Source organism: Culex quinquefasciatus, chromosome 3 (genome assembly GCF_015732765.1).
Source record: "Culex quinquefasciatus strain JHB chromosome 3, VPISU_Cqui_1.0_pri_paternal, whole genome shotgun sequence".
NCBI classification, from domain to species: domain Eukaryota; kingdom Metazoa; phylum Arthropoda; class Insecta; order Diptera; family Culicidae; genus Culex; species Culex quinquefasciatus.
In genome coordinates, this window is record NC_051863.1 from 49,971,627 (window position 1) to 49,996,555 (window position 24,929).

Consider the following 24,929-nt stretch of genomic DNA (forward strand, 5'->3'; position numbering starts at 1 on the left):
TAAGAATTTAAGAATTTAAGAATTTAAAATTTAAGAATTTAAGAATTTAAGAATTTAAGAATTTAAGAATTTAAGAATTTAAGAATTTAAGAATTTAAGAATTTAAGAATTTAAGAATTTAAGAATTTAAGAATTTAAGAATTTAATAATTTAAGAATTTAAGAATTTAAGAATTTAAGAATTTAAGAATTTAAGAATTTAAGAATTTAAGAATTTAAGAATTTAAGAATTTAAGAATTTAAGAATTTAAGAATTTAAGAATTTAAGAATTTAAGAATTTAAGAATTTAAGAATTTAAGAATTTAAGAATTTAAGAATTTAAGAATTTAAGAATTTAAGAATTTAAGAATTTAAGAATTTAAGAATTTAAGAATTTAAGAATTTAAGAATTTAAGAATTTAAGAATTTAAGAATTTAAGAATTTAAGAATTTAAGAATTTAAGAATTTAAGAATTTAAGAATTTAAGAATTTAAGAATTTAAGAATTTAAGAATTTAAGAATTTAAGAATTTAAGAATTTAAGAATTTAAGAATTTAAGAATTTAAGAATTTAAGAATTTAAGAATTTAAGAATTTAAGAATTTAAGAATTTAAGAATTTAAGAATTTAAGAATTTAAGAATTTAAGAATTTAAGAATTTAAGAATTAAACAATTTAAGAATTTAAGAATTTAAGAATTTAGGAATTCTTCTGAAAAAAAAATTCTTTCCATTTTTTCGTTTCCACCTTTCTCTCTTGGCCTTGGCCGTTGCCAGCTGGTTTTGACAGTTGGCGAGCATAAATTTATGCTGCCGCAATCCGTTATAAACACAGCAAAGCAGGCGCACACGTTATGTTTTGCCGTCGATTTCCAGTTCGGTTGCTTCTCTCTCCGGTTGGCCAAACACGATCCAAGGTAAGTTTTTGAACCAAGAATTTTTTAAAGTTTTATTGTACAATTTCGACATTCAGCGCCACTTTGCCTACGCCCGCTGGTCGGAGTTTATCGCGAAGCGCAGGATGGAAGCTGTGGCGATTGCGCGGCTCGATCCGGTCGTGATGAAAATCGACTCGCCCGAGTTCCGGTCCATCTTCACCAAGGAGCTGGAGGACCTGATAGAGCTGTTCCGGCGGTACGACCACGAGATACGGGTTGCCGGCGGTGCTGTCAGGTACGGTTGGATGGATTGTTTGGTTTAATGGCTTTATAACTGGAGATTTATTGTTTAGGGACATTTTAATGGGTCTTTGTCCCAAGGACATTGACATAGCGACAACGGCCACCCCGACGGAGATGAAGGAGATCTTCACCAAGGAAAACATCCGGATGGTGAACATGAACGGGGAAAAGCACGGAACCATAACGCCGCGGATCAATGACCGGGAGAACTTTGAAATCACCACTCTCCGGATAGATGCCGTGACGGATGGGCGGCACGCCGAGGTCATTCACACCAAGGACTGGCTGCTGGACGCGAATCGGCGCGACTTGACCATCAACTCGATGTTTCTGGGCTTCGATGGCAGCGTGTACGATTACTTTTACGGGTACGACGACCTGCAGAAGCGCCGGGTGGCGTTCGTCGGTGACCCGGACCTGCGTATCAAGGAAGATTACCTGCGTATTTTGAGGTACTTCCGGTTCTACGGTCGAATAGCTGAGCGAATCGATAATCACGACGAAGAAACGTTACGAATTATCGCTAAAAACGCTTCCGGATTGGCGAAAATTAGCGGGGAACGAATCTGGCAGGAGTGGAAAAAGATTATGGCGGGGAAGTTTGGGTGTGACCTCACCGTGAAGATGATCAACAGCGGTTTGTCGGCGTCGATTGGTTAGATTCTCATTAAATTCTTCAACACCTCAATCTAATTCCATCCCAATTTGCAGGTCTACCTGAGAAACCAAACGTCGAAGAGTTCGTTCGGGTGTTCAAGAACATCGAATCCGTTCAGGGTGGCGACATTCAACCGATCACGCCCCTGTCCGCCCTGCTCCACACGCCGGAAGATGCCATAACGCTCAATTTGCGTTTAAAGTTCACCGTTTTCGAGCGTGAGTTGGCTTACTTCCTGACGCAAAATCGGGACGAATTCGAGTCGGTCAATGAACTCCTGTAAGGCTTCGAATCAACCATCCCGCCAAACCCAATCTAACCCCATTCTACTTGCAGACCCTTCCAGCAGCTGTCGCTGCATACGCTGGGCAGTGCCAAGCTCAAGAAAGAGTACGTCCTGGAGCTGTTGCGCTACCACGGCAAGCGCGAGCTGTACGGTCAGCTTAAGGAGTGGCAAATTCCGGCCTTTCCCATCAAGGGCAACGTGCTGATTGAACACGGAGCCCCCAAGGGACCAAAGTTGGGTCTCGTGATGAACGAGCTTAAGATGGTTTGGGCCGCGAACCGGTTCGACATGAGCGAGCCCGACTTGCTCGGACATTTACCGACGGTGCTCGAAAAGTTGGATTTGGCGCGAAAGAGTTGAAGCGGGAGTTTCTTTGAATGTTATTGTGTTTGCGAATAAAGTTGAGCAATGAACTTAGAAAATAATGATTTTAATTTATTTTTCGACTTAATAGGGGAACAGAATCTAGTCTAAAAGAAACTTGATCATCACTTCAAAACGCTCTGTATTTACCTAAGCAAAATAAATATTGTCTAACGAAAATATATTAACCCTCTAACGCCCAGAGCTGTTTGCTTAGCGTAAAATAGTAAATGGTTAAATTTCAGTACAATAATGCAGGAAACACTTTACTTTGACCACGGGTATGAATCTTCAAGCAATTTCAATATGGCAACTTGTATCAGATGAAAGTGAGGCATTTTCGCTAGTTCTCACTGTTCTGTGTTCTGCGTGCACGTCCGCAAATATCGACCAAGCACATACTAACACAAAGCGCCACCAAGAGGCAAAAGGTAGTTACGAATATTTTTGGCACTTTTGTTAAAAAATATGCGGTTTTGCAAAAACAAATAACAAAACCAACTTTTAAGTGTAGTTCGACTATCAAACTTGTAATTCGTTGCTGATTTGTTGGGAATTTTTTTGAAAATAAAAAGTTTTTTTGCAGCACCCCTTTTGGGCGGACATTTCTGCTGTCACCTTTTGGTTCCTTGGATTTTCCATGGATAATTTCACAGTGTAATAAACAGGGCAGCTACCACCACGCGGCGCCACCGTTTTGATTAAGAAAATGATACAGGTTTTTCAGACGAGTTTCAATCCCGTGCTTTGACCCAAGTGGGGCACCAGAGCACCACCAGGAAGATGAGCAACATTTTTTGAAAACACAAACACTCGTTTTCTTCAAATCTATTGGTTCAGTTGTTTGAAAATGCTTCAAAACGTGTTCAAAACTACTAATTCTTTGCTTTAATGCTATTTTTCTGAAGTATAAAATACAAAATCTAAAAATCTCGACATTTTCAGATTTCTTTGATTGGCTTATTCAAAACTCACAAACACCAATTTTTCTTAAAAAATATGAAAATAATTAAACCATCAGGCCAATAACAATATTTTGCCTGGTTTTTGAATAGTCATAACGTTTATATATTTTTGTTTAAGTTAAAATAATATTTATTTGCTCATATGCCCCGGTGGTGCTCTGGTGCACCAAATTAAAAAGGTCGAAAAACATTCAAAATCTGTTTAAACTTACAATGTTATTCACAGGGCCTCTTGTCCAAGGTTCAAACCTAGGGGCAGGACACATGCCCTAATCAACTAAAATATTTGACTAATTGATTACAAATTATCAGTTAGTTGATTAGCGCAACACTAATCAACTAGCGCGTTCCCACCCTCTCGAATTATCTTGGTGTGATGAAAAATCTGTCAAGAATGTCAAAACAACAAACAAAATTTTGTGGTTGCTGCGACAAATTTATTTTTGCTTTCCCGGAACGGCCGCGAATCTTAATGATCTTAATAAACCACTTTTTCAGATGGCGGAAGAGGAAACTGTACCTGTCCGGTCTACGCAGGATAACCTCCACGCTACACAGTGTCTATTTCCATCCAGAATACGATGGTGCTGCTGCTAAAAAAAAACAGACGAACTTAAAAGGCTCGCCCGAAAAACAACGCTCAAGAATGTCGACATCGAAGAAGCATCCGAAGGTTTCCCTGGTGACCTGTCCTGACCACGGGCAGTTGCGGTTTAACAACTCCCGGAAATCAACATGGCACGCAAAGAAACGCCAACCAACAGTACCGCAGAACCTTCTCCAGCCAAAACCTTTTCCGAAAAGGCCACTCCAGAATCGCCTTCATCCGGAGCGTTGACAACCGTGTTAACTGCCCCGAGGTCGTGTGCAAGTTTATCGACGATATTCTGACCGAATGCCTCATGGAAATGCCTGTCCTGTAACCGATCTTGGACGATTTCTCCCAGTCTAAAAAAAGACCCAGCAGGCATCGTAAACACACTCCGGAACATACGCCGGAGGTTAGGTCAACAGGCGTATGTTTGGGGACAGCCATCAGCTTTGCTTCAACAACATCAACGTGCGGTTAACCATGGTAAAAAGTCATCAATCATGAAGCAAGTCGCCGAAGACCAAGCACGGCTAGTAGCGAGTCACTGGCGGAGACAACGCTGTTGTAGAATGGGCGGTCAGTACTGAGGCAACGTCGCCGGTGTCGGAATTCACGCTCGTCGACCTCTCCGTTAGCGATTGGCCATTGCTTAAGAATCTCCTTCGCGGACCATGGTCAATACTAGCTAAAACTCAAGCGAACGACTTCGTCAAATATAACTTCATCAGCTGCGAAAATGAACGAATTCGGATAGTTAAAACACAAGTACGCGTAGTGCAAGGAATCGTAAAACACGGGGACGGTTGAACGGAAGATTCCCTGATGTGGCCGCTCCCCCCTCGTTGAGATTCTATATTTAAACTTGGACGGGCCTGCAAAAGATATCCGCCGTGGAAGTCACGACCTGAACAGAGATCGGTGGTTTGGAGAATGCCAAACGAGGGTTGCAGAAGCTAGTCTAAAAACTGATGGAAGATTGCCAGATTGCTTTGCCGTGTGATAAAATAAACTCAAAAATAGTAAATTTAAACAAAATTAATCCTAAAGCAGTCCGATCTTCTTGCCGATGTACCCTTGGATGTACCCGTCTACTGAGTGCGGTCGAGGTTAAAATCGTTGGTCGTGTGGTGCGTCCGGGTTTTCGTTTTGGTCGCCGAACTGATGATGATGATGGCATTCTTTGTTGAATACTTCTTCTTGATTTTGAGGATTTCCAGTAGGAGATCTGCGGCGAACATGTTGTCGAGTTTGGCTGTTCTCAGGATGATATTCTCTTTGCTTTTAGATCGCTTAAGCTTGAGGACGATAGCCATCTGGGGGCCTCACCGTTCGGCCATCACTTCCGCCAGCTGATAGATTCGGGTACTGCTGGTTGAGCACCGCCGTACTGAGCTTCACCTGATGACCATGGGTCCGGTTGGTTACTGCGAGGCGTTGTTCCTTCCTGAAAGGAAAGCGTTCAAATGAGTATAATTCAGCTTGAACTGCACGTTACGCATTTTGCTTATTAGCCTTGGCGTGTGCGACGTGGTGCTGCAGAATCCTGCTAGGCATTACGGTCGCGACTGGCAGGACCGTGAATACTTCACCATGAAAGGCCGCATGCTTTGCCGAAGCTTTCGCCGCATAGATCGCCTGGTGCAGGTAGGACTCGTAACAGCACAGGCTTTAATGACCACATTGACTACACAATACGGAAAGCAGCCCGAAAATTTGGAGTACTCTGCAGAATTAACCGTTACCTGACGACTGAAGCCAAAATAGACGTGTACAAATCCCTGATTGCTCCTCACTTCGACTACTGTGCCTCTATCCTGTTTTTAGCAACTCGTCAACAACTGAAAAGAATGCAGGTCTTGCAGAGCAAAGTGATGCGACTAATTTTGAAATGTGATCGTTTAACACCAAGACAAAACATGCTGGATTGTTTACAATGGATGTCTGTTCGTCAAAGGATCGAGTACAATACGTTAATTTTTGTGTTTCGCGTAACTAAAGGGATGGCGCCGAAATACTTGACAGGTACGGTGGTATACGGGAGGGATATCCATCAGTACGACACCAGAGGAGCTGACAATCTCAGATTGCAGATGTGCAGGAAGGCGTGTACGCAGAATTCACTGTTCTACAAAGGATACAGCATGTACAACCAGCTACCAGAAGCAGCAAAGAACACAAGGAACATCAACGAGTTCAAAAACTTGTGTAAGAATTTCGTGCGTCAACGACCGATGGAGTAAAAGTGAACCACGACGGTACTGTGAGGAAGAGCATGTTATGACGGCCGGCCATCTTCATTATCGGTACATGTCGCATGGGATCACTTTGGGCCTCATATGATGTAAGCTTGATCAAAAGTAACGCGAATCTGGGCGCGGTTCTAACCCTATGTGCTCATATGTGTGTGGGATAGCAAATGATCTCAATACCCTAAAAGGAAGCTGCAATCTGAGTGATAAACAAAAGGACTCTACATAGGTTTTTGTAAGAGCGCCTTGAGATGAATTAAGAGAGGAACGGATGGGCATACACGGAAGTAGAGTTAGATCAAAGGACACTCTCAATAATAGACGATAGAATTATCGAAAGATATCTGCTCGTAATCCTTCCATGCTACAAAAACTGTGTATGGGTAAGAGGTGGGCCATCCAAGGAAAAAAAAAAAAAAAAAAAAAAGTCCCTTGGTGGGCGGCAACCACCAGCTTTTGGTCAGCACCGATCATGGTGCACTGCTGCTGTTGATCTCCGCTGACGCAGGCCTATATCGTGTGCGACCGGTGGCGATGCTTTGGTGAATTTTCCAGGGGTTGCCTAAATTTGGGGAGAAGCGAGAGTTTGAGTAACTTAAGGAGGGGTTTCACGGGGTCTTAACAACTACCAGAGACTGTTCTTCACCATGCTATCCCGGATGATCTCGATCAGCTCCCAGCGGCAGAGTGAACTCTTGCAGCACCACTCCTTGTCCACGACCAAGTTCTCGTAGCAGTTCTTGTTACCAACTGACAACCTGCGCACCCGTGGCCGGCTGAGATCTTCAACCAGCTTGGTGGCCTTCCGCGAGGATCATGACTTGCGAACTACGTACCTTGCGGCTACCGCAGCCGAGGTTGCCGTCGGAATGACCAACGTCGCCCCCAGTGGAAGCGTCTCGTCCATCACGCAAAGTTCCAGCATGCAGATCGAGGTGGCAGAGTTGTTCTGCGCAGTCGTCATGGCTGCTACCTGCAGGTTGTAGCACCTCAGATTGCTGATGCTCTCGTAGATGTGTTCGGTCTTCACATTTTTGCTCTTTCCGCTGAGATTGTTGTGAAACAAAATGTCCCCACGGCGCCCTCGTCCTCGAGAACGTCAACTCTGAGTCGAAGACCTTATTGAAGGGCGGGGCTTCTTGAACTGGGCACCGCTTGTGGAAGAGGCAGGCGCTTGCGCAGGACATCCGGTGGAAATTGACGGCATAAGTCCGAGCAGAACGTTTCCATTATCGCTTTCACCAACCGAACGGACATAACGACCGGTTCATCCTACATCCGGCCATCTGACCGCTTTCCCGGGTCCTTGAATTGACTCGTCGTACTCGATAACCATTAAGCTTGAAGATACGGCGACCGCAGCCGCTGCTGATCGATCCTTCACCCGTCGCATGTGCTCATTTAATTTGGCCGCCAGCTGGTAGAGGTGGAGTCCCGATGGCGCGCTTGGCTTATCGTTGCTGCTTCCGCAAGGATAATTATCTCGTTCAACCGGATTCCGTCGTCATGGATTTCAATCAGGTCCAAATTCGAAGCCTTCAGGAAACTAGGCCAAATTCAAGCCTTCTCCACCTTCTCCGGTACAAATTTTACCAAAACAATTCGAAACAAAACACGTTTGCTGCTGTCAAAATAACTTCTCTCAACATGACAAGATTATTTAATTCATGGTGGGAATGATCTGCCAAATCAGCGCTAATCAATTAGCTAATTGACCAAAATCAACGCTAGTTGATTAGCGTTACAATAATTGATTAGGAGTGTCTCACCCCTAGGTTCAAACGATAGCAAAATATGTTTTGTTTCATAAAATTTTGTGTTTGCTAATTTTTACGGGCTTACGAAAACAGCTCTTATTTATTTATCGAAAATTGCCCCATTTTTGTTTGCTTATCGCACTGTAACTTTGCTTGTGCTTAACCTAATTTGATGAAATTTGGAGAGATGTTAGTATACACTCAAAATCAGAAGTACCCTTCAAAAAGGGTTTTATCTACCCTTTATCTGTCATCCCAAAGAAAAAAAACCCTTTTTGAGGGTAACTTCCACCCTTTTTTTCAAGTTCACCCGTCGTCACCCTTTTGAAAAGGGTTACTACCGGTAAACTTGAAAAAAGGGTGGAAGTAACCCTCAAAAAGGGTTTTTTTTTCTATGGGATGACAGATAAAGGGTAGATAAAACCCTTTTTGAAGGGTACTTCTGATTTTGAGTGTACGTGTTGCATGAACACCTGTATCTTACAGCACCTAGAAAAATTGAGACAGTTCCGAGATATTTGAGTTCAAATTTTTGGTGCTCTGGAGTAACCATGGGAGTGAGAGGGTTAAAAACACGTGATTTTAAAAAGCGTTGCGCTAATCAAAGTGTGCTTTATATTTGCAGCCAACCTACAGTTCAGAACAGCCGCCGCACTTTGCGCAGTAGCCAGGCTGACGCTTTCTAGAATAACAGAATGTTAACTTATCTTGCCAGGCATATAATAAATCAATTTATAAAAAATCGCGGCCTTTCTTGATAGAAAAGGTTCTACTTGACAGCTCGTTCCAAGGGGACCATAGTTGATCCATTGAAAAAATGTTGTCTTGTCAATAATTTTTTAGCATATTTTTTTATGTTTTTCGATTTTTGATGAAGCATAAAAAAGAAATGTTTCTAGTTGAATGTTAGGTAAATAAAATGCGAAATTTCAATGTTATAATTTTTTTTTTGGGCTCACAATTTATTTATTCAACATTTCATGAACGGTCTTTAACAATTACCAAAAGCCTGTGGGCTGGAGATTGGGCACACCTAAATAAGAGCATTTTTAAGGATTTTTACAATTTTATAATTTTGAGACCACACTTCAAAAATAGACACAACACTTTGAGAAAAACAATATTTTCAAAATTAATTGATAATATATTGAGAAATTTTTTGGCTTTTGAAAGTAAAATGCATTTTGTGATACATTCTGATTTTGACTTTTTGTCATTTTTGAATTTAGTTTGACGTATACTTTCAGAAAAACACATAAAATTTCGTACTTTGTTTGGAAACTCTAAAAAAAACAACACCAAGTCTGTTTGTCCTATCGTTGCACTTCTACGCATAATTGTCCCACCGAAAATACTTGGTCACGGAATCAATAGTTTTACGAATCATTATGTCATGTTTACCAGTTGTTTAGCAAGAGAATTACAAATGAGGGTGATAATCTGCTAACTTTGGCGATTATTGACAATATCTAAATATCTTTTTTGAACATTTTGAAACATTCATAAAAAAATTAAACAGCCCGGCGCGGTGGTTAGTGGCTTCGGCTGCCGATTTCTAAGTTGCTATGGGGCGTATTGTATTAATCGCTTGGTAGCCTAACGAAACTTGGAAACCAGTACGAAATTCAAGATGATTTTTTTCTTTTCACTATTTATAAAAAACAGCTAATTGTTGCCTTTTGTGAGACTTGGTTCCAACATTTTCAGTCGCTAGAATCACCCGGAATTTTGATAAATTTATTTAGTTTTTCATAAATGATTTCAAATCGTGCAAAAGGTTCAAAGTTTTAAGGTGAATTTAGAAAAATCTTCGGGATGCAAAAGAGGATCCAGTTTTCACCAAGGTTTTCACAGTCCACAAAGGAGCATTTGCATTCGAACTGTTTTTGCTTTTTTTTACAATGTATTCCTTATGGGAGAACTGTCATTTCTACCACTCGAATCGGGTGCTCAATTGTAAAAAATCAAACAAAATCAAAAAGGAAAAACAACATTGTAGTTAAAGTGGGCGAAAAAAAAACCATTTTGTCAGAATAGTGATAATCTGCAATTAACATTTCAAAAATTTCATATGATACGATTTGACGGTTTATATAGTTAATGGATTTTTAGGGACAAGACTTTGCAAGTTTTTTTAATTCGACGCTTCTTTGAACAAACATTGGAAAAATCCACACACAAAAAGCATACTAACCATATGCTGAATCTAGTAAAGATCACTCCTCCACATAACTTGAGCGTATCAAACTGATTCTTCACCGATCGAGAAAAAAAAACCTTCCAAAATCGCCCTTCTTGGTCTATAAAGAAAATTCATTCAAACGTACCAAAAATGAAATTGAAACATGTTGGTTTACCATTTCACGCGTGAAAGAAAGCCACTTCAGAGCGTTTGGAAATGGTTCCAAAAGGAGACCACATGGCCCCGTTCGCGGCGCTCCGTTAAAAGGTGTAAAAACGCATAAACGGCGAAACGCCGACACGTGGCCAATACGTGTGGATACGGTCCCGATGGGATGGAGAACAATTGATTTTGACTGACTCATTCGTGGCACACACCACAGGGTAATTTTTCATTCTTCAATTTGTGGATGGAATCGGCTCAATTTGACATGCATTTTGCACCTTTTGGGTTTTATTTGCTCAAATTGGACAAAAACCATACTGCCAAGTGGTGCTCAACAGTCCAGAAGGGTTTGCTTTCAATTGATCGTGATCGATGAAATTCAACCAAACTCTAATTCCATCGGTTTTGTCAGCAAATGTGACCATATGCATCGCGCTGCAAAGAGGTCCCCTGTTTTCCAAAAGTCATCCCTCGGAGTGTGTAAAAGGTGTAAAAACGATCGTAAATCTTGTGGCCCTGTGTTCTATCGATGATGTTTTCCCTTCATATTTAGCGGATGAAAGCTGGCGCGCGCGTGTACGATTCCAAATAAATACCGAATGCCTCCTCTTTCTTTTTTTGGCACCTTTCACCAGGTAGAAGCTTTTCTCTCTGTTTTAAGGGTCAAATCACCCCGCTGATGAGGATGGGTTTCCGGATCAAGCAACGTTGGGATAAACAACGATACCGGTTTTTGGGAAATGTGATGCTTTATCTGATGGCATTTGAGCAATGGAACACGATAAATAACAGAGGAATCTTGACCTAGCAGCTGTTGCGCAGTGGGTTCATTGAACTAATGAAATGCATTTTCAACCAACAACAGATATTTAATTCAATTTTTGGATACTAAAAATAGGTTTTTGACTGTTATTTTTTTTAAGTAATTGAAATATGCATTTGAATCGGGACCCATGGGGCAAATTAGGACAGCCATTTTTTCACATTTTTGTACAATATTTTGAATGTTTGAGTGGTTTCGGACAGAAAAGTATAGAACAACAAAATGACTGCATCGATTTCTTTAATTTAAAGCATTTAAGTTCCCTACAAACAGCTCTCCCAATTTAGACTGTAGTCCCAATTCGCTGCAGTTGACGGTACCGATAATTTGCCAAACTCAAACTCAAAGTTTGTACACAAATTTTGATTAAAATGTGTTCTGCATAATTGAGTTAGACATTAAACTGTAATATTCAAATAACGCATTAATTTATTAATTATTTCAAATGGTATAGTGACGCGGGACGATATTGTTAGGATTTCAAATTTGATTCAACATGTACTTCAAGATTTTTATTTTTTTAAATGTTCTAGGACAGGCCACACACACTGAATTCATTGTAACATCGAAAGTTAACATGTTTAAAATAAGTTAAGAATTAAAGCGTACGTATTGAAACGATTATGTCACACAAAACATTGGTAAACTTGTTTTTAATTTGACATTCGAAAAGAGTATCAATCATGTTTTTTTTTACTAAGTTTCAATACTTAAAAAGTCCATTTGAATTAAAGGTAAAGGCTAAAGGCTGAGTCAATGAAACAATAATTAAAGGAGACGACTTCTATCATTGTCATAATTCGTTTACAATATTTTCATAAAATTCATTCTACAAGTACACAGTAAAAAATAGTTTAAATTTGGCAGGTATAATTTTGGAAGGTTGAATATTACCTCTTTGATGTTCTAATTTTACCTCAATTTAGGCTGAAAAAGTGGCATTACAACCAGAAAAGTGGGAAAATTACACATTTACAAGGCAAAAATTATACATTTTTTCTGACACAAAATACCCTACCCAGATGTAATATTACCATGATTATTTTACTGTGTAGTTTAGAATAGTAGCCTGCCCGTGTTGATACTTTTTGGTAACGATTGCCCTCTTCCTTGTAAAGTTATGAAAATTATCATTAATCAATTATTGGCAACACACATTAAATTTAGATCAAAAATTCCTGATTCATTTCAGTGCAAAAATTCGTAAAATTGAGTTAGATACAGAGCATTTTAGAGTGATGATTTTGGTGGAAACTCAAAATAACAAATCCAAAATACAGTCTTAATGTAAATCGTTTCGTTTTATAGTTTATAAACTTTTGAAAAATTGTTGCAAACTACTTCTTGAGGTACCGTGAACACTCCTCTCCCAAGCAAAAAAATCGTCCCATCAATGTCACCCCGATTCATTACACGTTAAAAGGCGCCATGCAAAAGCCAACAAAAAAATCTACGTGGTTGGCTGAACGTGAGGGGCTGAAATAAAACTATTTAATATTTTGAATCTTAAACAAATTTAAATCTATATAATTCATTATTGACAACATTTGTCTTCTCCCGCAGTAAATTAATTACTAGCTGTGCGGCCAGAATCTCAACAGATGCACACGTGGACCCGTTTTTCATCTGCTTTACACCCTATACCCGTGCCTCGAGGATATCAACACGCTCTTTAAACGTTAAGCTCTCCGTGTGTGCTGTGTGTTGTGCTATTTCCTCTCCTCTGGACTCTGCAGTTGACGACTGTCACACTTTTCCTAAATCACATTATGGTATTTTAGTTACACCCTACTCGGATTGATAGGGTATGACCCAGTCACGACGTTCTAGCAGGATTCTAGCAGAGTTCTTACAGAGCTGGATATTTTTATAGAATTCTAGCAGAAATGTTCTACCGTTCTAGCAGGATTCTGACAGAACCAGCTCTGCTAGAATATTTCGTGACTGGGGACGGGCATTGTTGGTTCTAACACAAGTAAGTTTATTATTTTTTGGCGATTTTTGTTTGTTGCTAACAATAATTTGTTGGTATCTTCTACCAAATTTATTGAAAACATAATTTTATTCATATTCATGATAAAAATAAGTTTCTTAAAAGATACCTTATAAGGTTTTTTTTTTTTGAATAAAATTTCTGATGAAGAACTGTCAAACCATGGAAATTTCACCCTACAGTTCCTCGTCACCGAACGGAACAAAGCTGTGCGATTTGGCGTGCGATATGCTTCAATCCGTTGGATTTTTTTTCTCTCTTCCTTCTCCTTCTCCTTCGATTCAAGCCAGTGCATCAAACGAAAATCAACCCTCCCCACCCTAAATCAAATCATTCTTCCACCCTGGTTCTATAGTAGTGGTGGAACTTACGATGCACAGATGGGTAAACAAAGAAGGCAAAAATGGAAGCGGTATTAAATGTGAGCAGTTGTTTGCAGGGTATTTTTCAACTGTTTGATATTAGGTTGTCGGTTTTTTTTTAAATATCTTAACTAGAAATTGATCATAAATGTGATCAAATATGATATGATATGAAATATGATAGTTTTCGCAAAGATAAACCAAGAATATGTTTTAATATGAAATGAATAATATCCGCTTTCAATCTTTTTTGCAATTTTATCTATTTTGCTTCGGTATTTTGAAGGTGAAATAAGTAATTGATAAACTACAAATAAATTTATAGCTCTATCGTTTTTTCTCAACTAAAAATATTTTTTTTATAATTTTAAGAGCGAGTCCACGAACAGGGCATACCCCTTTGTATGGGACGTCGTTTGGACCTCACCAATCTGCCTGAAATTTTCAGGGGTTGTTTGTACATATAAAACTAGCATCTGGACAAAATATGAGCACTCTAGGTCAACGGGAAGTGGGGCAAATCGGGACACAAAGTTTGAAGGTTCAAAAACGTCAAAAATCTTAAAAAGGCTATAACTTAGGCAAAATTCAATTTATTTTCAAAATTCAAAATGCATCTGAAAGGGCTTAAAAAATGCAACAAAATGCAGGATAGAGCGTCCCAATTGGTTAAATTGAAAGGGAGTTATTGGCATTTTAGTGAAAAAATAGCATAATTTTCAAACTCAAATAAAAAAGTGTTCCATCCAGATATCAACTCGGTTCGACCTGCAGCTTGTAGGGGACATTTGGGACTACCATCTGAGACTGAGAACGCTTTGGGTAAGGCAGTTTAACATATTAAAAAGACACTTTTACTTTTAGTAAATTTTTTGATAGTAAATTTTTGCTCGGGGGACCCCTTAGATCCCATTTTCTGGTGATAATTTTATCATATTCGTGTTTCTGAGACAATTTCACAATAGAAACATGCATAGAAATGTTTATTTTGATCCATTTTAACCTTTAAAAAAATGAAAGTAAAAAAAAATTAAGAAACTGCTTTTTTCTGGTGTCATCTAGTATCCTTGGAAACGAGCTTGATTTTCAATAAATGTGAATCGAAGATTTTTTTTAAGTTTTATTTTTTAAAGGGTTAAAATGGATCAAAATAAACATTTTTAAGCATGTTTCTATTGAGAAATTGTCTCAGGAACACGAATATGATAAAATTATCACCAGAAAATGGAATCTAAAATTCACAAAAAGTAAAAGTGTAAATTTATTATGTTTAACTGCCTTACCCAAAGCGTTCTCAGTCTCAAATGATAGTCCCAGATGTCCCCTACAAGCTGCAGGTCGAACCGAGTTGATATCTGGATGGAACACTTTTTTATTTGAGTTTGAAAATTATGCTATTTTTTCACTAAAATGCCAATAACTCCCTTTAGATTTAACCAATTGGGACGCTCTACCCTGCATTTTGTTGCATTTTTCAAGCCCTTTCAGATGCATTTTGAATTTTGAAATTATATTGAATTTTGTCTAAGTTATAGCCTTTTTAAGATTTTTGACTATTTTAAGCCTTCAAACATTGTGTCCCGATTTGCCCCACTTCCCGTTGACCTTGAGTGCTCATATTTTGCCCAGATGCTAGTTTTGTATGTTCAAACAACCCCTGAAAATTTCAGGCAGATTGGTGAGGTCGATGCGATATGGGTATGCTTTGCTCGTGGACTCGCTCTTAATTGTAATTTTATTTGTAGCCTCGTAATTGTTTTTTTACAACAACAAATCGATGCCGCTGTGCTCTCTTATGCTAACTAGATCGGAAAACCAGCAAGCAAGTGAGCACAAAGGCATCGAAATATTAAAATAAAAACACAATTTTCTGTAAAAATTTATCTTCGAATAATCCAGCGGTTCTCAACCTTTTTCGACCAATTCCCACGTTTGATTATTTTCAAGACCTTCATTCACCCCTTCAATTGGGTACTAAAGCCCTATGTCAATTTTTATGTACAACGGTAAAAAACACAATCAAAAACCATTTCTGATCACTTTTTTTCATTTTAATGCAAAAAAAAATAATGACAAGACAACATTTTTTCGATGGATCAATTATGGTCCCCTTGGAACGAGCTGTCAAGTAGGAGCCTTTCTGTCAAGAAAGATCGCGAGGATAATTTTTCAAAATTGATTTAAAAATCCATTTTTAACTCTTTGTGGTCGTACAAAGGGTCATTGTACTCAGAAAAATAAGCTTTATCGCTGTAAACAATAATATCAGCAATCTAAGCTTCTTTTTGGGACCCAATTATAAATTTAGTATCAATTCACAAAAATCATATTTTTTCATGGCTTTAATTTATGTAGAGCATGAGCATGAGCATGAGAGATCACCCATGGTTGCCCCTCCGTTGCTGAACAGAACCGTAATATCCTTTCAGCACTACTGATTATAGGCTTCGACGATCTAGTGGTGTTTCTCTTATCATGATGAATGCGCTGAAAAGATAAAACACCATGATTGCTAAAGCTAGATCAGTTGCGAATAGGTAACAGTCATTGGCCACCAACGGCGCCCGCCATGTCAGTTTGTAGACCTCGATTTTAAGGGACGGGAATGTTAGTTAGCGCAGGTTGCTACTAGGGCAGCTGATTTACTCTGTGCTTACACCCCACGAGCGCCAGGAACCTGAAAACTTGTTAGTAGGATAGGGTGTTTGGTCAGGATTCATCATAGAAGATGATGATGCGACCCAAAATCATAGTGTTTGTTGAAAGGTATTATATTTTATTCTCAAGGCAAACAATCGGATGCTGCGGATGAGACATTTCCCGTTTAACTGTTGTTAAATTTTAAATGAAATGGTTTCATCTTAGACAGCCGGCTGTGGAAAGATAAAGCCAAATAATGTTTATTTAAAGAATGAGGTGTTAAACGCAATGCTGCAATGATAGCGTAGTCTGATTTTTAATTATATAACCATTTAATTCATAAATTTGTTACGGAAACGACGCTACGAACTCAACCATCAAATGCCTTCCGATCTTCTTTCTGTTACGATGCTATGGAGAGGGCTTAACACATAAACAACCGACGTCGAGCCCTCCGAGCTGCGGAGCTATGGGAAGGTCTTTTCAACACAAAAAAAAGACTCGCACACCACGCAACGTTCTTGATGAATCAAAATATTATTTTACGCTGTAAAACTAACGAACTCAACCGTCAAATTGCCTTCCAACCAGCGATGATGAAGAAAGGGCACTTTGCACACAAACACAACCATCCGCTTGCACTGACGGAACATTACGCACAAACAGCCACACAAAAGAGACGAAAATTATCGCGAAAAAATAGGACTGCGCGTCCCCAGAAGCACTGCACATATGACGGCATTATTCAATTATACTGACCAATCACCCCATGCACACAAACAACCACACACGGAAAGAAGGTTTATCGTGAATCTTACTAAAAATCAGTTAAAAATCCTAAAAAAATTGGTTGTTTTTTCAACCACCATTTTTTTTAGTTAGAAATCCTAAAAAAAAATCCTGGATTTGATAGCTGGAACCAGGTCCAAAAAATAGTAAATCTAGCTAAAATATTAGCAAATTTTACTAATTTGTAAGCTGGAAAAATGCTGTCAGTCTCAAAAGCTGTATGTTTTCAGAAAGTCTGTTAGCTATTTTAGCTGGATTTTAAGGTATTCTAGTAAGCTTTATGGTTAGCCCAGCGAGTTTTTAGGCTATTTCAACGGGTTTTTTAGGAATAATTTTCAAAATTTTCCATTGATGGCTGCGAAGCCCTATTTTTTCATGGCTTTAATTTATGTAGAAAGATAAAAAAAAGTCATTACTAAATATTTTTCTACTCTTGCAATAAAAGAATAAATTCTCAGCGATTTGCTTTAACAATTTTTCATATCCTGCTCATGGTCAATGGAATGCAATTGTCTAAAGAAAAATTTAAACAGCCAACAAATCTTGAATAAAAATCTCTTACAAAAAACATTAAGATGCTAACCGAACATAACCGAAAAAACTAGAACTCGAGGAAATTATTAAAACATTATTGCACTGAACATGTTTGAAAGAATGTCAATGAATTCTATATAAAATACATTTAGTAAAACAAAAAAAAAATCAAGAACCCTTCATGTTTCAAACAATATGAAAATTATGAGAAATTGATTTATTCGAAACAACATTCATAATTTGTAAGTTTTTGCCCGTTATATTTTAGACATTTGCAAAAAAAAAAACGAAAAAAATGGCATGGAAATTCACATATTTCACAAGAAGTTTTAAAATAATTATAAGCATTAAACTTTGATAAAAGTGCCCTAGATTTTTGTTAAGTTTTTAAGCAAAAACGTTCAAAACAAATAATTCCTACACAGAAAAAAAACATGGTAATATTACATCTGGGAAGGGGTACATCTTTTATGTCAGAAAAAAGGTGTAATTTTACCTATGGAAATGTGTAATTTTACCACTTTTCTGGTGTAATGTCACTTTTTCAGTCTAAATTGAGGTAAAATTACATCATAAAAGAGGTAATATTCAACGTTACAAAATTACAGCTTCCAAATTTACATTATTTTTTACTGTGTTTTGCATCCTCATTCCCCCAAGAATGGCCAAACCTGCCAATTTTACACTTTCTAAATTGACTTATTTTATTACTGTGAACTAAATTATAGTTTTCCCTTGTATTAGATTGTATTAATGTTACTGTAATTGTATGCACCTTACTTTGGAATCTGTTGTTTTAATAAACGTGTTCGCTTAAAAATATTTTTCAAGATAAGAAATAGTAATAAAAATGTCAAAACACAGTTAAAAAAGCCAAATCCCGCGCATTCCTTCACACGTGGTGGCACGTGCCCTCGCACTAAATCTTCCTAGGCTACCTTGCTCACCATGGCATTCAAGTCTTCCAGGTGTCTTGTGACGTAAGAGAACATAAAACGGAGCCAGAAGAAAACACCAAATTTAAAGGGACAAAATCACAGCTGACGAGCCCGGAGTTCTTTTGCTGAAAAGACGAATCCACAAAGCAAAAAAAATAAGGAAGGAAAATGACTTGCTGCGTTTGTGTTGGTGAGTGTGTTTTGCTTCCCCTTGAGGAATTGAAGAAAGTTTTCTTTAGGGGAATATATTAATTCAACCGTGTAGACATTTGAGTTTGGGAGGGAAAAAAAGTATAAAGGAGCACCTTGCTCCTTAAGATGTAATATAAAAAGGGGGAAATCAGAAGTCTTAGGAGTGGTGCGTAACAAGTGAGGCTTTGTATGTTTTATGGTAACCTTGACATTAGATAATTCCAGACAGTTTAAGGTGCTCCAATTGAGGGTAATTTTTTAATTGAATCAGGATAACGTGCCTTTTTTACAAACGATTTATTGGATTTGTAGAAATTTGGAAATCTCAAACCAAACTCAAAATAAAAATAATAATAATAAAACCCAAAAAATCCGTTAGTCTGGCTCGTGCCAATTTCATTCTACCCGAAGGCTTAAAAAGGCGCTTCAGCAAACTCAAACAACAATACATAGAGGCAACATAGGCGTCAACCGGCAGCGAACCAGATTTCCATCGGTTCCATCTGCCACTTTTAGGCTGGCCCCGGACCCTGACCAGGTGCGCTCGATCTCATTCACCAACGACCGGCGATGACGATTCGTACGTGGTGCTGGCACGGGGACGGTCTGTTTCTCCCTTTCTTTTTATTCTGGTGTAGTTTTATTTGCCTCGAGTTCTATGTGAGCTTCAGAATGGGAGTTGTGCTGAAGTACAGTGACGGTCGTGTGTTTTGACAGATTTTGTAAAAGAACAGTAAATTTTCACGAGAATTATGAAATTCTTATAGAGAATTCTCTTCGTGTTTATACTATTTTAATATTAAATGGTTTCAAGATTTGACGATATTAAAAAGAAGAGTATTTTTTTTCGTGAATTATGAAATTAACAAAGATTTACCTTTTTATAAGATTAAAAGATTTTAAAATATCATGGAAAAAAGGTAAGTTTTCACGAGAATTAAGCATTATAAACATAAAGTTGAGGAAATGTTGCTAGTAACTTTCAACACTCTCGAAGCTGTGCTCGAAGTGTTATGATTTTCTTCAAGAAAATTCATTCTAATTGGTCAGGAAAATCTTTCTGCTGATTCTTTGAATTCTTGAATTCTTGTCTACTTTATAATTGTCATCCATGTCCCATACAATTTAGGAAATTTGGTGTGGTCAAAATCCGGGCTTTCTGCTTTCTTTCGATGTAGGACATTCATTAAATTTAGAACAACTTTTTCGAAGATACCATATTTTAGGAATTTTTGCTGAAAAGTTATTAGCTTCCGAAAAGGACCATTTTGTGCGGCATTCTAAAAAAAATGCATCAAAAAATTCATACAAAAAAATAAATGCAAAAAGTTTTTTTTTGTTTGTTTGAAAATTTGCTTAAAACTAGTTTCAAAGACATTAAAATAAAAGCATGAAAATACCGTAAACCGGGATGACTTTGATAGGATTTAAATTTATTTTTGAAATATTTCCCAACTGGACAGGTTTTTCTCAAGATTTTTATTTTTAAAACATGTACTGGGGTAGGCCACACAAAGTTCATGCACTATTTCTGTAAAAGTTATTTTTCTATAATGTTCAGAAAAATAGTTACGTTAAAAATTCTCATTTTAAATTCCGGGGTGACTTTGATAGTCATAGTTTTTCTTGTTAAAATCAAATTATAGGTGTTCAAACATCATTTTTACGTTAAATGAACCATCACTAAGGTTGATGATATAGTTTTCAAGAAAAAAAATCAATGTTTATATAAGTTAACTAAGTTCTAAGGCTTTTTAACAAAATACTTAAAAATTTTAGGTAAAGTTGTTAAAAAGTCGGAATTTTGCCTGAAATTCGTTGAATCTAGTATTTCTCATAAAATTATCGATATATATTATATTTTGAACTGAATTCGATGCACGAATAACATGTTTTCACATTTCATATGAAATTTGTTTAACTGAAATTGCCTATAAATTTGGCAATTTTTTTAATTGTGTTTCAAAAACACATATTATTTCATAATTATAAAATTAGTTTACCTTCTTCTAGTGGAAAATTGTGCAAAGAATCCGAAAATGTATTCCATTTTCCGATTCAAAATCATGTTCATTGAGAAAATCATGACACTTTGAGAAGTTTGAAATAATGCCTTTCAACAACATTTTCTTAATAATAGTTAACTAACTTTTTAAACCTTTCAAAATGTCATGAAAAGTTCTTCTTGAGGTACTTTGAGTACTTCTCTACCATGGTCAGTATGGTTCCAAACCATTCCGTACGTATTTAATTTGTACTCTTCATTTTGCGGAAAAATCTCAAACCTATCAAAGCCACCCCGGCTATCAAAGTCACCCCGTTTTACGGTATAAACATTGAAATATTTAACAAGCCATAATTAAAACATTTTAATGCTTAACCCTCTACAACCCAACCTCGCTTCTAGACGGGTTTCGATCTAAAAAATTGCCAAAAATCTATTTTTTACCAATTTTTGATCATTAAAAAGCATTGTAAAGAAGAACTCTTATAACTTTAGAGTCTTTTAAGGTTGATATTTTTTTTGCGACTTTACCAATGTTTTTAAAAATGTCATTTTTTAAGAGTCAACATTGGCTGTGTTTTTCACTAACATTTCCTATGTTTTAAGTAAAAAGAAGTATGCAGTAATTTTTGTAGTGTCCCAGACTATGCCTCTACGCATTGTTTTACAATTTAAACTATAATGCCATTCTAGAGCAGAAAATGTGAAAAACAAGCAAATTGAAAAAGTTTCGGTCACTTGAAAAACATGAAAAAGTTAGAAAGGCAAAATGTAATAATAGGAGGTGGTACAATAGGCCAAATACTAACAAACAGCAATTCCCCACGAAAACAGCATGATTCGAAAAAAAAGTTCTCTGATCGAGCTCAAAATTTTTCTGGGGGATCCTTGGCCGAAATAATTAGACCCGTATTTTTTTGTTTGGCCATTAGGGTGACCTACGCCGTGTTAGGGTGGTTCGAAAATGGCAATTTTCGTCGATTTTCACAAAAACCACTTTTTTAAAAAAAATCATATCTCCGCGTCATTTTATCCGATTTTAGTTGTCCTAGACGCAAAAGAAAGATGATTAGTTTGGCTATTTGCTGTTTTGAAGGTCTCGGGACCAAAGAGCCTATTTCTAAAAATAATTTTATCGGATTCCTCGGAAAATTTCACATAACAAATCAAAAAATGGTGAAGTTATGTTTTCGATACTCTGAGATACGATTTTTTGAAAATAAAAACTGGGTTTTTCGACGCGCCACGCGCAAAAATGGGAAAATGACGAAAACGGGAAAAAATCGACTTTTTTCACTAAAATTGCGATAACTTTAAAATTTGGTACCCTAACATGTACAGGTCATCGCGGAAATTTTAATGTTATCACAGTTTTAGTGAAAAAAGACGATTTTTTCCCGCGTCGAAAAACCCAGTTTTTATCTTCAAAAAATCGTATCTCAGAGTATCGAAAACATAACTTCACCATTTTTTGATATGTTATGTGAAATTTTCCGAGGAATCCGATAAAAATATTTTCAGACATAGGCTCTTTGGTCCCGAGACCTTCAAAGCAGCATTCCAAGTTTTCATACGATATTTTCAAATGTTAAGCTATATTTTTGAAGCTTCTTGCTATTTTTCCTAAATAGCCAAACTAATCACCTTTCATTTGCGTCTAGGACAGCTAAAATCGGATAAAATGGCGCGGAGATATGATTTTTTGAAAAAGTGGATTTTGCAAAATTCGACGAAAATTGCCATTTTTCGAACCACCCTAACACGGCGTAGGTCACCTTAATGGCCAAACAAAAAAAAAATACGGGTCTAATTATTTCGGCCAAGGATCCCCCAGAAAAATTTTGAGCCCGATCGGAGCACATTTTTTTCGAATCATGCTGTTTTCGTGGGGAATTGCTGCAAAACAAAGATAAACTAAACAAGATAAATTCAAATTAAAATACTAAAAATAAAACTAGAAAAACATAAAACAAGAGAAGTAAAGTTTTTCGTAAAACAAAAGTGGCCAAAATGACCTCGTAACACGCGAAAAATGAAAATCTTCGAAAAAAAATTTAGACAGTAGAGGGCTAGAGGCATGGAAAATGCATTTTACAGCAGTACAGTCGATTTGTTATTATTTGTTTTTTTTTAAATTATAAGTTTTGAAAAATATAGTACAACTAAAATGCACAAAAACTCAACATGTTTTTGAAATAACTCAAATATGTTAAAAATGATTATAAACGCTGATTATTATTACTATGTTGCTGCTTGTAACAAAAAAAATCAGCGGAATATTTGCTTCTGTAGCTTCTCATAAATACACACACGTTCCTCAAATTTTACCCCACACTGTATCAGGACTGAAGCCGGCTGATAGTTGTACACATCATCAGATGAAAAGCTGAAGATCGCCTCTCTGGAACCTCTCTATACCGTTTGAGCAGGGTGCAAGTTTTGCCAGGATTTGGGGTGCACCCCTGTCGTCGTTTGTTCGGCATCGGATTGTTGTTGAAAACGTTAGATCTGGCGCTGCGGATAAAAAGGGCGCTGCTCGATCCCGTTCGACACAGGTCCGGAACTTTACCGCCCCGGAGAAGGGCCATTAAAGTTTACTTTTTCCTCGCGCGTTTTTATTTTCTTTCTTTTTTTCTTCGTGGTGAGGCTCTTTTTGCGTTCGTTTTTCCACGATTCGTTGCTGTGTGGAGAATGGGATTGAGTTTGGTGGGGTGGTGGATTTCAAGAACCGGTTTGTACTGTACAGTGGGGCAAATTTGAGCCATAAATTAGAATACAATCTACCGTCTGTGTGTCAATTATCATAAGTATGCAGGCAAATTCTCTCCGTGTTTCAAAACGTAAAGTAAAGTTAGGGGAAGGTGGGGCAAGACGACCATATGGGGCAAGAGGAACAATCGCTCCTACGGCCGTAATTTTTACAATTTTGATTATTTCCAGTATGAGGAATTGTTGCTAGCAATGCAATTAGCTGATTCTACTACCACATAACCGCCAAAATGACGTAAACGCCACGGGGCATAAGATTTAATGAAGTTTTTTTCAAAACCTTTGTTTTCTTATAATATTTGGAAAGTACAAAATAAGGCTTAGGGTTCGTTTTAAGGCTCATTTTATCAAAATGCTATTTTTCCTAGATCAGTAGTGTCCCTACAAATGACATGCCACTATTACAAAGTATGATTTAACTTTTGGTTATTTTTGTTGAGAGCTTTTAAAAAATCTTGTTCATGTGGGGCAAGTGTACCATATGGATTTTTAGTATGGAAAAATTACGAATTGCTGCAAGAACATATTTTATTGGGAAATAAATACATGAAAGTACTTAAGAACTGATAAACAATCGTTAAAAAAAATGTTCATACAAAGTATAGTGATATTACTAAAATTTACTATTTATCGAAGTAGTATTTTTTTTCGTAAAAACGATAAAACTTTTAGTAAAATATTATTATTTAATCTAAAAATGAAGAAACCATTCAAATACATTCTAATCTGATGTATCTAATTGATAACAGTTCAATTGTTAGCAAATTAACATGTTTTTTAATGCATTGTTCCTCTTGCCCCAACGGGTTGTTCGTCTTGCCCCACTAGTTGAGTAGAACGTACGGAAAATCAAAATTTTAAAATCAATTTTTCACATTAAAAAACAGGATTTTTTAAAAACTTTTTTTAACAAAGTCTTAGTCAAGACCTAGAATAAGATGATTATAATAAAATCCGACAGATTTTTTAACTTTTTAATGGGTTATAACGAGCATTTCCTTAGCTTGTTACACTTGCCCCACTTTCCCCTATACAAGAAATGCATTTAAATCATTTCTAGATGAAGGATTCTATTTCCATATGAAAAAAGTAATTTTAATCGAAAACGGTAAAAAAGCTTTTCCCCCTCCATCGATCCCTTGCAACACACTCCAACCGAAGCATTATATCACTTATAATTGGACGCAATCACTCAGGCAATTGCACTTCCTTAGTAACAGAATTTCCTCAACGACTAAATCAAAACACTTCGCTTCTCACTGTTCTATAGCTTCCACACAAGTTCAGGATGGCAGGGGTAGAACAGAACGACGCTGTACCGCGACATCGCGTCTCCCTTCAGTTTCACCAGTCAACGTGAACCCATCACCCTAAACCACCCAACTCCCCCTCCCACCTTCCACACCACAGTGTCACATACCCTTACATTATCCTCGGACACCCTCGATTCATTTATTGTTGTGTTGCTTTCGCAAGTTCCTGCTGAATCATAAAATTGTATAGTGCCC

General features: G+C 37.4%; 2 protein-coding genes across 2 annotated transcripts; one reads left to right on the forward strand and one right to left on the reverse strand.

The window, feature by feature from the left end:
• The first annotated feature begins 773 nt into the window (after positions 1-773).
• Positions 774-2,525, forward strand: LOC6046279 (CCA tRNA nucleotidyltransferase 1, mitochondrial). The gene is made up of 5 exons (XM_001863471.2): positions 774-895; positions 952-1,151; positions 1,210-1,814; positions 1,871-2,096; positions 2,154-2,525. The coding sequence occupies exons 1-5, from the start codon at positions 833-835 to the stop codon at positions 2,461-2,463; spliced, it is 1,404 nt and encodes a 467-aa protein (XP_001863506.2). The 5' UTR covers positions 774-832; the 3' UTR covers positions 2,464-2,525.
• A 2,699-nt stretch (positions 2,526-5,224) lies between these two features.
• On the reverse strand, positions 5,225-5,609 carry LOC6047314 (protein naked cuticle homolog). Its single transcript, XM_001864355.2, has 2 exons — positions 5,528-5,609; positions 5,225-5,467 (listed from the first exon to the last, which is right to left on the reverse strand). Exons 1-2 carry the CDS (start codon positions 5,575-5,577, stop codon positions 5,314-5,316), a joined length of 204 nt encoding a protein of 67 aa, XP_001864390.2. The 5' UTR covers positions 5,578-5,609; the 3' UTR covers positions 5,225-5,313.
• Between the last annotated feature and the right edge of the window lie 19,320 nt (positions 5,610-24,929).